General features: G+C 45.1%; 2 protein-coding genes across 4 annotated transcripts in view; one reads left to right on the top strand and one right to left on the bottom strand.

Annotated features, from left to right (window-relative positions):
- The window catches only part of LOC135031779 (uncharacterized), a 935,328-nt gene extending 932,067 nt beyond the window's left edge, over positions 1–3,261 (bottom strand). For all 3 annotated transcript variants that reach the window (XM_063954034.1, XM_063954035.1, XM_063954033.1), the window contains exon 1: positions 3,051–3,261. The gene's annotated coding sequence lies outside the window, so the exon portion shown is untranslated. The remainder of the gene's footprint in view (positions 1–3,050) is intronic.
- The window catches only part of RNFT1 (ring finger protein, transmembrane 1), an 82,065-nt gene continuing 72,572 nt past the window's right edge, over positions 3,201–12,693 (top strand). The window contains exon 1 of the mRNA XM_063954036.1: positions 3,201–3,450. Within this exon, the coding sequence (XP_063810106.1) occupies positions 3,425–3,450 (26 nt within the window). The 5' untranslated portion in view covers positions 3,201–3,424. The remainder of the gene's footprint in view (positions 3,451–12,693) is intronic.

Below are 12,693 nucleotides of genomic sequence, written 5' to 3' on the forward strand. Positions count from 1 at the left end.
GTCCTGACGGAGTCCCAGCATCCACTAGGACGTTAGAGAAAATTAAGACGCCTTTTCTTCGAAGAAGAATCATCATTTCGGCCATTACCTTGGTAAAGACCCGGGGTGCCGTGGACAATCCAAACGGCAGCGTCTGAAACTGATAGTGACAGTTCTGTACCACAAACCTGAGGTACCCTTGGTGAGAAGGGCAAATTGGGACATGGAGGTAAGCATCCTTGATGTCCAGAGACACCATATAGTCCCCTTCATCCAGGTTCGCTATCACTGCTCTGAGTGACTCCATCTTGAATTTGAACCTTTTTATGTAAGTGTTCAAGGATTTCAGATTTAAAATAGGTCTCACCGAGCCGTCCGGCTTCGGTACCACAAACAGCGTGGAATAATACCCCTTTCCCTGTTGTAGGAGGGGTACCTTGATTATCACCTGCTGGGAATACAGCTTGTGAATGGCTTCCAATACCGCCTCCCTGTCGGAGGGAGACGTTGGTAAAGCAGACTTCAGGAACCGGCGAGGGGGAGACGTCTCGAATTCCAATTTGTACCCCTGAGATACTACCTGCAGGATCCTGGGGTCCACTTGCGAGTGAGCCCACTGCGCACTGAAATTCTTGAGACGGGCCCCCACCGTGCCTGAGTCCGCTTGTAAGGCCCCAGCGTCATGCTGAGGACTTGGCAGAAGCAGGGGAGGGCTTCTGTTCCTGGGAAGAGGCTGCCTGCTGCAGTCTTTTTCCCCTTCCTCTGCCCCGGGGCAGATATGAGTGGCCTTTTGCCCGCTTGCCCTTATGGGGACGAAAGGACTGAGCCTGAAAAGACGGTGTCTTTTTCTGCTGAGAGGTGACCTGGGGTAAAAAGGTGGATTTCCCAGCCGTTGCCGTGGCCACCAGGTCCGATAGACCGACCCCAAATAACTCCTCCCCTTTATACGGCAATACTTCCATATGCCGTTGGGAATCCGCATCACCTGACCACTGTCGCGTCCATAACCCTCTTCTGGCAGAAATGGACAGCGCACTTACTCTTGATGCCAGAGTGCAAATATCCCTCTGTGCATCTCGCATATATAGAAATGCATCCTTTAAATGCTCTATAGTCAATAATATACTGTCCCTGTCCAGGGTATCAATATTTTCAGTCAGGGAATCCGACCAAGCCACCCCAGCACTGCACATCTAGGCTGAGGCGATTGCTGGTCGCAGTATAATACCAGTATGTGTGTATATACTTTTTAGGATATTTTCCAGCTTCCTATCAGCTGGTTCCTTGAGGGCGGCCGTATCAGGAGACGGTAACGCCACTTGTTTTGATAAGCGTGTGAGCGCCTTATCTACCCTAGGGGGTGTTTCCCAACGCGCCCTAACCTCTGGCGGGAAAGGGTATAATGCCAATAATTTTTTAGAAATTAGCAGTTTTTTATCGGGGGAAACCCACGCTTCATCACACACCTCATTTAATTCATCTGATTCAGGAAAAACTACGGGTAGTTTTTTCACACCCCACATAATACCCTTTTTTGTGGTATTTGTAGTATCAGAAATGTTCAAAACCTCCTTCATTGCCGTGATCATGTAACGTGTGGCCCTACTGGAAAATACGTTTGTTTCCTCACCGTCGACACTGAAGTCAATGTCCGTGTCTGGGTCTGTGTCGACCATCTGAGGTAACGGGCGCTTTAGAGCCCCTGACGGTGTTTGAGACGCCTGTACAGGTAATAACTGATTTTCCGGCTGTCTCATGTCGTCAACAGTCTTTTGTAAAGTGCTGACACTATCACGTAATTCCTTCCATAAGACCATCCAGTCAGGTGTCGACTCCCTAGGGGGTGACATCACTATTACAGGCAATTGCTCCGCCTCCATACCATTTTCCTCCTCATACATGTCGACACAACGTACCGACACACAGCACACACACAGGGAATGCTCTGATAGAGGACAGGACCCCACTAGCCCTTTGGGGAGACAGAGGGAGAGTTTGCCAGCACACACCAGAGCGCTATATATATACAGGGATAACCTTATATAAGTGTTTTTCCCTTATATAGCTGCTGTATAGATTTATCTGCCAAATTAGTGCCCCCCCCTCTCTTGTTTTACCCTGTTTCTGTAGTGCAGGACTGCAGGGGAGAGTCAGGGAGCTTCCCTCCAACGGAGCTGTGAGGAAAAATGGCGCCAGTGTGCTGAGGAGATAGGCTCCGCCCCCTTCTCGGCGGCCTTTCTCCCGCTTTTTTAAGGAAAAATTGGCAGGGGTTAAATGCATCCATATAGCCCAGGAGCTATATGTGATGTATTTTTTGCCATATAAGGTGTTTTTATTGCGTCTCAGGGCGCCCCCCCCCCCCCCCCCCCCCCCCAGCGCCCTGCACCCTCAGTGACCGGAGTGTGAAGTGTGCTGAGAGCAATGGCGCACAGCTGCGGTGCTGTGCGCTACCTTATTGAAGACAGGACGTCTTCCGCCGCCGATTTTCCGGACCTCTTCAGTTTTCTGGCTCTGTAAGGGGGCCAGCGGCGCGGCTCTGGGACCCATCCATGGCTGGGCCTGTGATCGTCCCTCTGGAGCTAATGTCCAGTAGCCTAAGAAGCCCAATCCACTCTGCACGCAGGTGAGTTCGCTTCTTCTCCCCTTAGTCCCTCGGTGCAGTGAACCTGTTGCCAGCAGGATTCACTGAAAATAAAAAACCTATACTTAAACTTTTTTACTAAGCAGCTCAGGAGAGCCACCTAGTGAGCACCCTTCTCGTTCGGGCACAAAAATCTAACTGAGGCTTGGAGGAGGGTCATAGGGGGAGAAGCCAGTGCACACCAGGTAGTCCTAAAGCTTTTACTTTTGTGCCCAGTCTCCTGTGGAGCCGCTATTCCCCATGGTCCTTTCGGAGTCCCCAGCATCCACTAGGACGTCAGAGAAAATGATAGGTAGAACCTGACTAGTTGCTATGGGCAACTTCTCCACTCTTTACAAAGTTTGTTATATTTCCCCACTGACGTGACACGCCACCTAGAAATTCAGAACTGCAGAACATGTGTAACACATGTGATCTATAGAGCCCATACCTAGCGGCAGCAGCAGCAGGCGGCACCTGTGTCTGTGTGAGAGAGGGAGCAGCAGGGGGCAGAACGCCGTTACTACTAGAGCCCATAGACGCCAAGCATCTGTCCCTTGGCAACCATGCGCGTACGTCACTCCGTTGCCCTGCGCGATGACGTGCAGTCGAGCTCTATGGCCAGTACGCTGTGGCCGGGAACATGCTCCGCCTTCCTGATGACGTTTACCGTTTTGGTTCGAGTTCCGGGCGTCAATCCGGCAGCAGCACCCGGAACTTGAGCGTGTACTGGCAGGCAGAGCACGTTACCTGGGACCGGAGGTGTTGGCTGCTGGGCGCCGCGTCGGGGGACACAGAGATGGGCAGCAACGTGCAGGGAGCAGCATGAAGCTACGGCCAAGTTATGAGCGGTGAGGAATAGTAAATACTAGGTGACTGTGACCCGGGTGGCAGGGCTGCCGGGCGTCATTGCATTCATTGACCGACAGTAACTTTCATGTCAAACAAATGCTGGGTGTCAGTAAATGTTTAGAATTGTCCGTGAAGTCTGGAAGCGCTGACAGCTGCTATTGTGTCACTGACTGCTCCGTGCCGCCCAGATGTTCTGCTATTAGAGCATGTGTTTGTTCTGTGTATGTACGTGACTGCCTCTTCCATATAATACACACACCCAGGTATGCCTGAGGTTGTTAAACTAAACCTGAAAGATATTGTGGATTAGTTCTAGTGGGTGACTGTACTGTGTGTAGCCTTCAGTATTATGAGAGCACCAGTGGTGTTAGGTAGCATATCATCTTTCATCCCTTCTAGTTGCTGACCTGGAGGTGCTGTCCGTTTTAGTTGAGAACTGTAGTAGTCAACTATTATGACGCACTGGTGGGATGAATGCAAAACAATTCTTATTTATTAATTGAAATGTCATTTTGACTACTATTAAAAATTAAGGTATCGTGTAATAAAATCATGAGCTAGAAAAAGTAGTTAATGGAAAAACAAAGTATTAACATTCTGATGGTGTATCCTTCTCTAATTGTATCATTATGAATCATGTTAACAATGACATTACAGACCCATCATTCACCAGATTGCTATGTTTTGTGACCAGCATTGGCGGTTTTTCTCCCGTCTTACCCTTGTCCTATCTTTTCTCTGTCCCCCTTTCCTTATTTCTCTCTCTCTCTCTTTACCCATGTTCCTCCATTGTTTTCCTCTGTTTCTGCTCACACTATGTTGCTCTACAGCAGTGGTGGGGAACCGTTGTTAAACTACACATACCAGCATGCCCTGCTACAGTTTTCCTATTTGGTTATGCTAAAACTTTTACAAGGCATGCTGGCATGTGTAGTTCAACAACAGCTGGCGGGTTGCAGGTTCCCAACCCCTGCTCTACAATATGTCGCTCTACCACTATTCTCTCTATTTATCCTTGCTGTTTTCCGTTGTAACCCGATACATTGTACATGAGATATATAATCTCTGCATAGCCATGTTTTAGTATTGCTACAATGTTAATATTGGGCTGTACTACAGGAAGGGGGGTTTTGCTCCATCTAGCACCACTGTCAGACGGCCTTGATGTTTTGTGTGAGGTTGGGGTGGTGAAGTGATGTCATTTGGGGGAGAGGAGAGCCCATGGTGTGCAGGCATCCAGTGAGAGCTGGGAAAGGAGGCAGGGGTTGGAATTCTTCCCTCCAGCTGCGCAGCTTTTAGACGCCAAGCTTTTAAATATTGCTTTATATAATAAATTGTTCTAATTCAAAGTTTAGCAGGATATATAGTATAGTCCCGTTTTCAATATATCTAGTTTTAGTTTTCCCAGGCCACTCTGGTTCCTGACATATTTAATTACACAATAGGGGGTGATTCAATAAAATGTGCTGTAGGAGTTAAATGCTATTGGGACGGTGTGTGAAGGCCAGCAACAATAACCTCATCGCCCCTTTATTGTGCATTTTACCTCACACCTACTTTTACCTTTCTTCATTCCATCTGACCACTCTTTACATTTGTCTTCAGTTTGATCCACCTCTTTCCATCCTGTCCTTCTTTGCTCCATCAACAATATATCATCTCTCTGGTCTTATCTTCCAATTCCTTGATAACTTCTCTGCCTGGCTTGCCTATTTTCTCTCCTCTGACCTCCACTCATCATTCTGGGTGACTTAAACATCCTGATTGATGATCCCTCCAATTTTGCTGCATCCATATTTCTCTCCCTCTCCACTTTGTTGTCCTCTCTGAGTCAGCCTCCTCCTACATGAATGACCATCCCTGGGTCTACGCTTCTCTTGCCTCTGTACTGTCTCTGACTTTGCTAAATCTTCCACCCATCTACCTTACCACCTCCACCTCTCATACAGCATGTTCCTTTCCTCCACCTCTCCCCTAAGACTACTCTTAGGTAAAATATTGACGCTGAGGATCCCACAAGCTGCCCCTTTTCTTAAGACCTCTTTAATCCACCTGACCAAGCTTCTATTTATATGACTGTCATAGCCACTGCCCTTGACTTTGCTGCCTCTATAAACCTCCTATAGTTCTTTTTCACTTGCTAAACAATCCTACTTCATGGCCCTAGCACTGATGATGAGAGTCGACAATACGTCTGGTATTATTGGATGTCTAGTGGCCATAAACTAACCCTACTTGACTGTTAATTTTTAGAGAGATCAGGAGTGACTTTTAGACTGCTAGCTGTTTGGCATATTTTGTTCTAGATATGTATTTACTGTAGAAGTGATTGGAACCAAAGTATTGCCATGTCGCCGTGCTCCAATGCTGTCATGACAAATGTCACCAGTAACAAGTTGACAGTCACCATAAAGGAGTTCTGCAATGAACAAGTCTTTGTGAAAGTAGGAACTGTCGGGAAATGGGGATAGTAAAGAATTATATGAACAAAGGATGCTCAGCTGTTTAAAGGTTAATGTATAGATTATCTACTTTGGGTGTTTGTACCTAGTTATCTGGTAATATTAGGTCTACTTTTAAGTATAAATCAAAGAATATTTAATCCTGTTTTGTATAACATGTTCATAAATTATGGAGGTCAAATTTGGCTGTTAATATTCTAGTGTGTCCCATTAAAGCAATACAAGAGAAGCAGTGTGCTAGGGGGTCTTGTTCCCTATCTGTATTTGTGCATGAGTAATAAAACATTTTTGATGAAGGGGAGTTGTTTGGATTTAAATACATACAAAACAAGTTACAATTTAATTGAGCTTACTATAATTAGAATTTGTTTATCCTTATCAGGAAGTGCTTGACTGAGAATAAAGGGTCAGTCTGCGGTAAATTGGACTGCTGCACCTATATTGTGTATTGGTTGCCTTTGTTTAAAACCCTTCAGGGAATTACCAATATCCAGGCTGGTGTGGTGCGATCGGTATCTTTTAGGTGTCTACGATGTCAGTCTTTTGCTTTATGTTGCAATTGAAACCTTTTGCATTAATGGTCAGAGGGTTTGCCTTCCTGGGTTGTGGGGTGGGAAGTTCTTAGCTGTCAGTGTGACCAAGACATGGGTGCATCTGCTAAATTTGAAGAACTGGCAGATAGGTACTATTTATATCTTCTGCCAAGTTGTGATACATTCCACTCATAGCTCGTTTCTAAGCTTCATCCTTACTGCTTATTGACCTTGGCTCATGAGTGATTATCTTTTGATAAATATTTTGTAGTGAAAATATGCTTTATTAGTTTTTCTTTCTCATCCATAGGGGATGCTATAGTTCAGTACCATGGGATATAGATGGGTGATCAGTCGAGCCGGCACTTTAAATATTTCAGTGTGTGAGACTGGCTCCTCCCCCTCTATACCCCTCCCCAGACCATTTTTAGAAATGTGCCTGGGAGAGCTGGTCATTTCCTCTAGAGCTCCAGAGATATATATAATGTCATATCTTATTTTCTAACTTTCAAACTTCTGCAACAGTCTGGCAGTTTGCCCCTGCCAGGCTGCTACGTGGGAGCTGCCGGGGGGTACTCTGTCCCACCCTGCGGCGTTTGAAGCCCAAGTTCCGGGCTGCGGGGACATCAGTACCTGGGTATCTCGCATCCAGCAGTTTACTGCTGAGATGAAGCCCCAAAACAGCCCGCCGCCACCGGCAGCATGGCTGAAGAGAGAAGCTTAGTAAGTATAGCCCGGGGCATTAGCGGGGTTCCCATGTCAGCTGGCGGCTATACAACAAGCAGTGATACCTAGGTTCAGTTCCCTGGTATGATTTAGCATGCTGAAAGAGAGCATTGTCTGCTAACAAATCCCCCTTAGTATTGCAGGGTTCAGATCCCTGACTATCCGGGGTTCATACATTTAAAGTGTAAAGGCTGCATAGACAAGTGGGGGTGGCAGGTATTTTGGTTGCACGCTGCTACTGTCGCACAACGGGGTTTCTGCTGCTGTCACCCAGAACTATTGGTAGCGCCTAAGGCGGTGGTCCCCCCCCCCAGGCGGTTACACCGCAATCTGCATTGCAGTAACATTTCTAATTTGCATGCTATACAATTGTACAGAGCAGCTGATTGGTTGTCATGGGCAACTTTTCAGCAGCCTCACTTCTCCCCACTTTTCACTGCTTCATCAATAGACCCCTATGGGCGGGGGCGTTGCAGTTCCCTGAGACTACTGTGAAGGGGAGCATCTAGGCTCAAGGGATTCTCCTTGTAAACGGGGGCGGACTCATGCAATACAGGCAAGGCGCAACAGCAAGTACACGCTGACACAGGATGCCATTCGCTCCTGTGCTGTGGCGTTAAGACATACAGTAGGTGAGTTTGCTCAGTACACTGATTTCAGAGCCCGGTAAACACAGGGATCTGGGTTCCTGAACAACTCTGGATAAAAATCATTGGCAACTGTATACTATAAATTCCCTTTCCGGAGGCCCCACCTCCTGTACAGGAACATCTAAACTCAAGTTTCAAGTGGGGGCAGACATTTGCTAATAAATGTTTGATGTTAGGCAGGTACAAACTGGTGCATGGCGCCATTCGCTCCCGCGCTGCACGGGAGGGGGGCTGCGCTAAGCACACTGGAATCCTGATATGCTTATTTCAGTGTGTAAAATGAAAAAATCGAAGTGGATCTGTTTGGGCGCACCCTGCAGCTGAGAAATATGTTGCTCTAGAGGTATCACCAACCTCTATTTTGGACAAAAATGGATACAGAAATAGGCGAACACATAACATCAAGCGCTGAAAAATAAAATTCAAACCTTCCCTTTTGAATATGAAGAGAGAAGACGTTTTTCCTCTACTTCTTAACTTGGAGACTCCAATCCTCCATTCACATCAGTAATCATGACCTGTAAAAAAATACAATACAATGGTGTAGTATGTCTTTACAGAATCCCAGTGATGCTGATTAAAATAGACGATGAGTGTTGAGCCTCCACCAGGTCTTCATGCACTTTTAACCTTTCAATTCAATAAAGGATAACACGTACCCAAACTCACAATAAAAAGTGGGTGTTGCAAGCATATAAAGTTATCTTTGTATAGATATAGAACCAGAGAAAGCAGTCTAATGGGCGTACCCCAACTCACAGTGACTAGGAGTGAATAAAGCCTATAAAGGTTTCTTTTAGTAGGTACTTCAGATCACAGCGTACCCCAACTCACAGTTTATCAGGTGTTCATAATCATATCACGGTTTCTTTCATTCTCCAGATAGCTAGACAGTAAAATTGATATCAAAAAGGGATTTATTCCATAAAGTAAAAAGTTCATAAAATATTCCCACAGGAATGAACAAATAACAAAACTGTTTTTTAAAAAGGAGCAATGGTGAACGATCACACCACCTGGTTTGGACACCTGGTGTACATCACCTGGTCATGCAGATTCCGGAATTCTGATCAGGGCATCCACGGTCCAAAGTCCAGATGGGGAGATGGTGCATCAATGGTGAAAAAAACGCTGCTGTCTGCTGCCAATGCGTTTCAATCTCTGCAAGAGATCTTTGTCAAGGCCTGCAGACCAGGAGCCCATGTGCCAGTATTTATACCCACAATGAGCAATAAAACAGGAAGTGAGGTCACATAATGATGATATTCACACATAATAGTAGTCTTCACATAGGATCATTATCACAGTCAGTTTATAACTTGATCCAGTTGGAAATGTTGAAAAGACACAGTTTATCTTTATCCCCAAATTAAACTATACATTGGTGTAGCTTTGCGGTACAATAAACCGCAATGGCGGAAAAGGACGTGAATACCCGTGGAACGCATGCGTTCCACCGGTCATGTGACACGTTCGTCGTATGACACGTCGGCCATGTGATACACGCCGAGATCCTTCGTCATACTTAGACAGAGTAGCAGCGGGCGGGAACACTCATCCGTGAACCGCATGCGTTTCACCTCCCGAGGCGCCAGTCATGTGACGCAACCCGGAACCAAGTATTCGTGGAACGCAAAAGCAGGAAGTCAAACGACATCCGTCCAAGCCTCACTAGTGTTTAAAATATGTCCATAATCAATTTTCCAACTGCATGTACATATTCATATATTTTAACATAAATTCATAGAAAAAATATACATGTAACATCCACAATATACAAATAGATACAAAAAAACAAAAACAAAATAATCATATCAACATATAGAATCTTGAATTCCGATGTTTTCTTAAAAGTTCTTTTGAAAGAAATCCATACACAGTCCATACAAAGTCCATAAATAGTTTTAAGACTACAAAAGAATAAAGACAATTAGAATTATTCACAAAAACCACTTGGTCTCAAAGTCGCTGTTGAGACCATTTGGTAGAAGTGTTTTATAATTATAAATAAAAGACATTTCTTTTCTGGCTAATTTGCTGGCAATGTCCTTATTTCTCACATCCTATTCAACAATGGCTAAACCGTAAAAGCCTAAAATGTGTGAATTTGAACATTGGTGATTTTGTTTGAAGTGAAGTGATAAAGCGTGAGTCTCCAGACCATTCTTAACCTTTCTTACGTGTTCTCCTATTCTCACTTTTAATGGTTTGGATGTCCTCCCTATATAGAATTTTTTGCATGAACATTTCACAGCATAGATAACGTTTTTGCTATTGCAAGTAGTGAATTGATTAATGGCGAATTCCTCTCCATTTAGATCCACCTTATCAATTTTATTGCGGCCTTCACCTTTGATGTTTTTACATCCCTGACAAAGGCCGCATCTAAAAAAATACCTTAGATACAATTTTTCATATATATATATATATATATATATATATATATATATATATATATATATATATATATATATAATATTATTGAGTATCCCATATCCAAATATTCCGAAATACGGACTTTTGAGTGAGACTGAGATAGTGAAACCTTTGTTTTTTGATGGGTCAATGTACACAAACTTTGTTTAATACTCAAAGTTATTAAAAAATATTGTATTAAATGACCTGCAGGCTGTGTGTATAAGGTGTATATGAAACATAAATGAATTGTGTGAATGTACACACACTTTGTTTAATGCACAAAGTTATAAAAAATATTGGCTAAAATTACCTTCAGGCTGGGTGTATATGTAACATAAATGCATTCTGTGCTTAGATTTAGGTCCCATCACCATGATATCTCATTATGGTATGCAATTATTCCAAAATACGGAAAAATCTGATATCCAAAATTCCTCTGCTCCCAAGTATTTTGGATAAGGGATACTCAACCTGTATATGTGTGTATAATATATGTCTTGTCAAAAGTCTATGCACGCCATTATATGTTAAGGAATTTTCAATTTAACTGCACAGTAACCAAATAAATCCTGTTTTATTGGCTTTGTTTACAAAATAAACAGCTGTTTGAACAATATGGAAACAAAAGAAATACTTGTTTCTCCGGCAGTGTCCACAGGATAACATTGGGATATGATGAAGCGACAGCGGATGTGTACCAATCGGTCAAAGCTTTTCGGTCTCCCAGCTTACAACGGGCCCGTCTATATATCCCCGCCTCCTGGCTCAGACAAATCAGTTTTTTGTTTGCTATGGCAGTAGCCGGACCATGGTCAATGGGCTGCTGGTTTTTAGCAGCCATAAGCTTTCTTATTTTATTTTTCTGCTGCGGGGTACACTGGGCTCCACAAGGAAAGACATAGGGGTGTAGAGTAGGATCTTGATTTGAGGCACCAACAGGCTCAAAAGCTTAGACTGTTCCCAGAATGCATAGCGCCGCCTCCTCTATAACCCCGCCTCCCTGCACAGGAGCTCAGTTTTGTAGTTGGTGCCGCAGATAGCAGGCACATAACAGAGGGGCTGCTCTGGGCAGCCCTAAGAAGAGCTTTTTTTGAGAAGAAAAGTGAAGACTTCAAGGGCTGTAGCAGTGTGTACATGTCTAGTGACATTCACTGCTGCAGCTCCATCTCTCCCCAGCGGCGCTGTACACTCCCGAGCCCTGGTTGCCGGGTAACTACAGCAGGAGGCTCCGGTTTTCTTCCATGGTCAGGCACACACGACAGGGGCTCTCCGGGATCGCGTGGCAGCGCTTCGGGAGGTGGTGAGTGGGTCCCACTTGCAGGACCCGTACTTTATCACGATCCGGCGCAATCAGTGGGAGGCGGGCCGCGCGCGCTGGCGGGGAACACTGTGGCAGTACAGGCGATCCCACTAGATCACCAGGGTATGGGTGCAGGTCAGGTTTTCCCTGAAAACCATTTTAATAGTAGCCCACAGTACCCAGTGGTTTTGCCAGCAGGGGGATAAGGCTTAGACCTGGAGCCCCTGCCCCAGGGCGCCATTTCCCGCAAATGTTCCCGCCCTGGAGCTGCATATCTGTCTCTTCCTCAATCCCTGTCAGTGTCTGGGCGCCATTTCTCTCAGCTACACTGCTCCTGGGACTGCTTGGGCAAATCCTCCTGTGTAAAGCCGCCTGGTTGTCAGCGCTGTGACTTTACATGACACTTAAGTATTCTACCTGCCTATTAGTGTTAGTTGAGAAAGAGTGCATTTAGTCAGGGTTTTCTAGTACAATTACCCTGTGATATACATCCATTTCTTACTGTGCAGTGTTATATCTATTGACTACATAGTTATATAAGCTGGTCCAGTGCAGTATTATTGTTAGTAATAACCTCTGCATTGTACAAACTGTGTCTATGTGTGTGCATTAGCTTGCTATCCCTATATTCTGTAACCTGAGGGGGCTTGGTGCGTCAGGTTTTATATTTATATAGGATTTTCACAAGATATACTTTAATACGTATTTTTCTCTGTGATTTTAGTCACCATATCTCTCCTTTATCTCTGCTTGTGCTGACTACACTGCGCAGGGGTTTGGGTAAGAGGTATTGTGCTGCTGCCAATTGTACTGTGTTACCTGATACTGCAAGTTATATCATGTCTGCTTCTGAAGGTAACAGTTCTGGAGCTGAACACACTGCTGGTGTTGCTGAAGCCACAGATCCCTATGAGGAGACTATAGCAGCTGTGGGCTCTGGTTCTGGGGGCTCCTTGCCCCCCAGTGGGACTGTGGCAATGGGGGTACATAATGACCCACCGTGGGCTACTTTCTCAACGCTTCTACATACGCTAGTTAATAAACTAACACCCCCCTATGGGACCTCCTATGCCGGTGCAACCGTATGTAATCCCCGCAGCTAACCCGCCGTGGGCGGACAATTTATCTGCTCAATTGAAGAAGTTGAATCAGT

The sequence above is a fragment of the Pseudophryne corroboree genome, chromosome 2 (genome assembly GCF_028390025.1).
Source record: "Pseudophryne corroboree isolate aPseCor3 chromosome 2, aPseCor3.hap2, whole genome shotgun sequence".
Lineage (NCBI taxonomy): Eukaryota > Metazoa > Chordata > Amphibia > Anura > Myobatrachidae > Pseudophryne > Pseudophryne corroboree.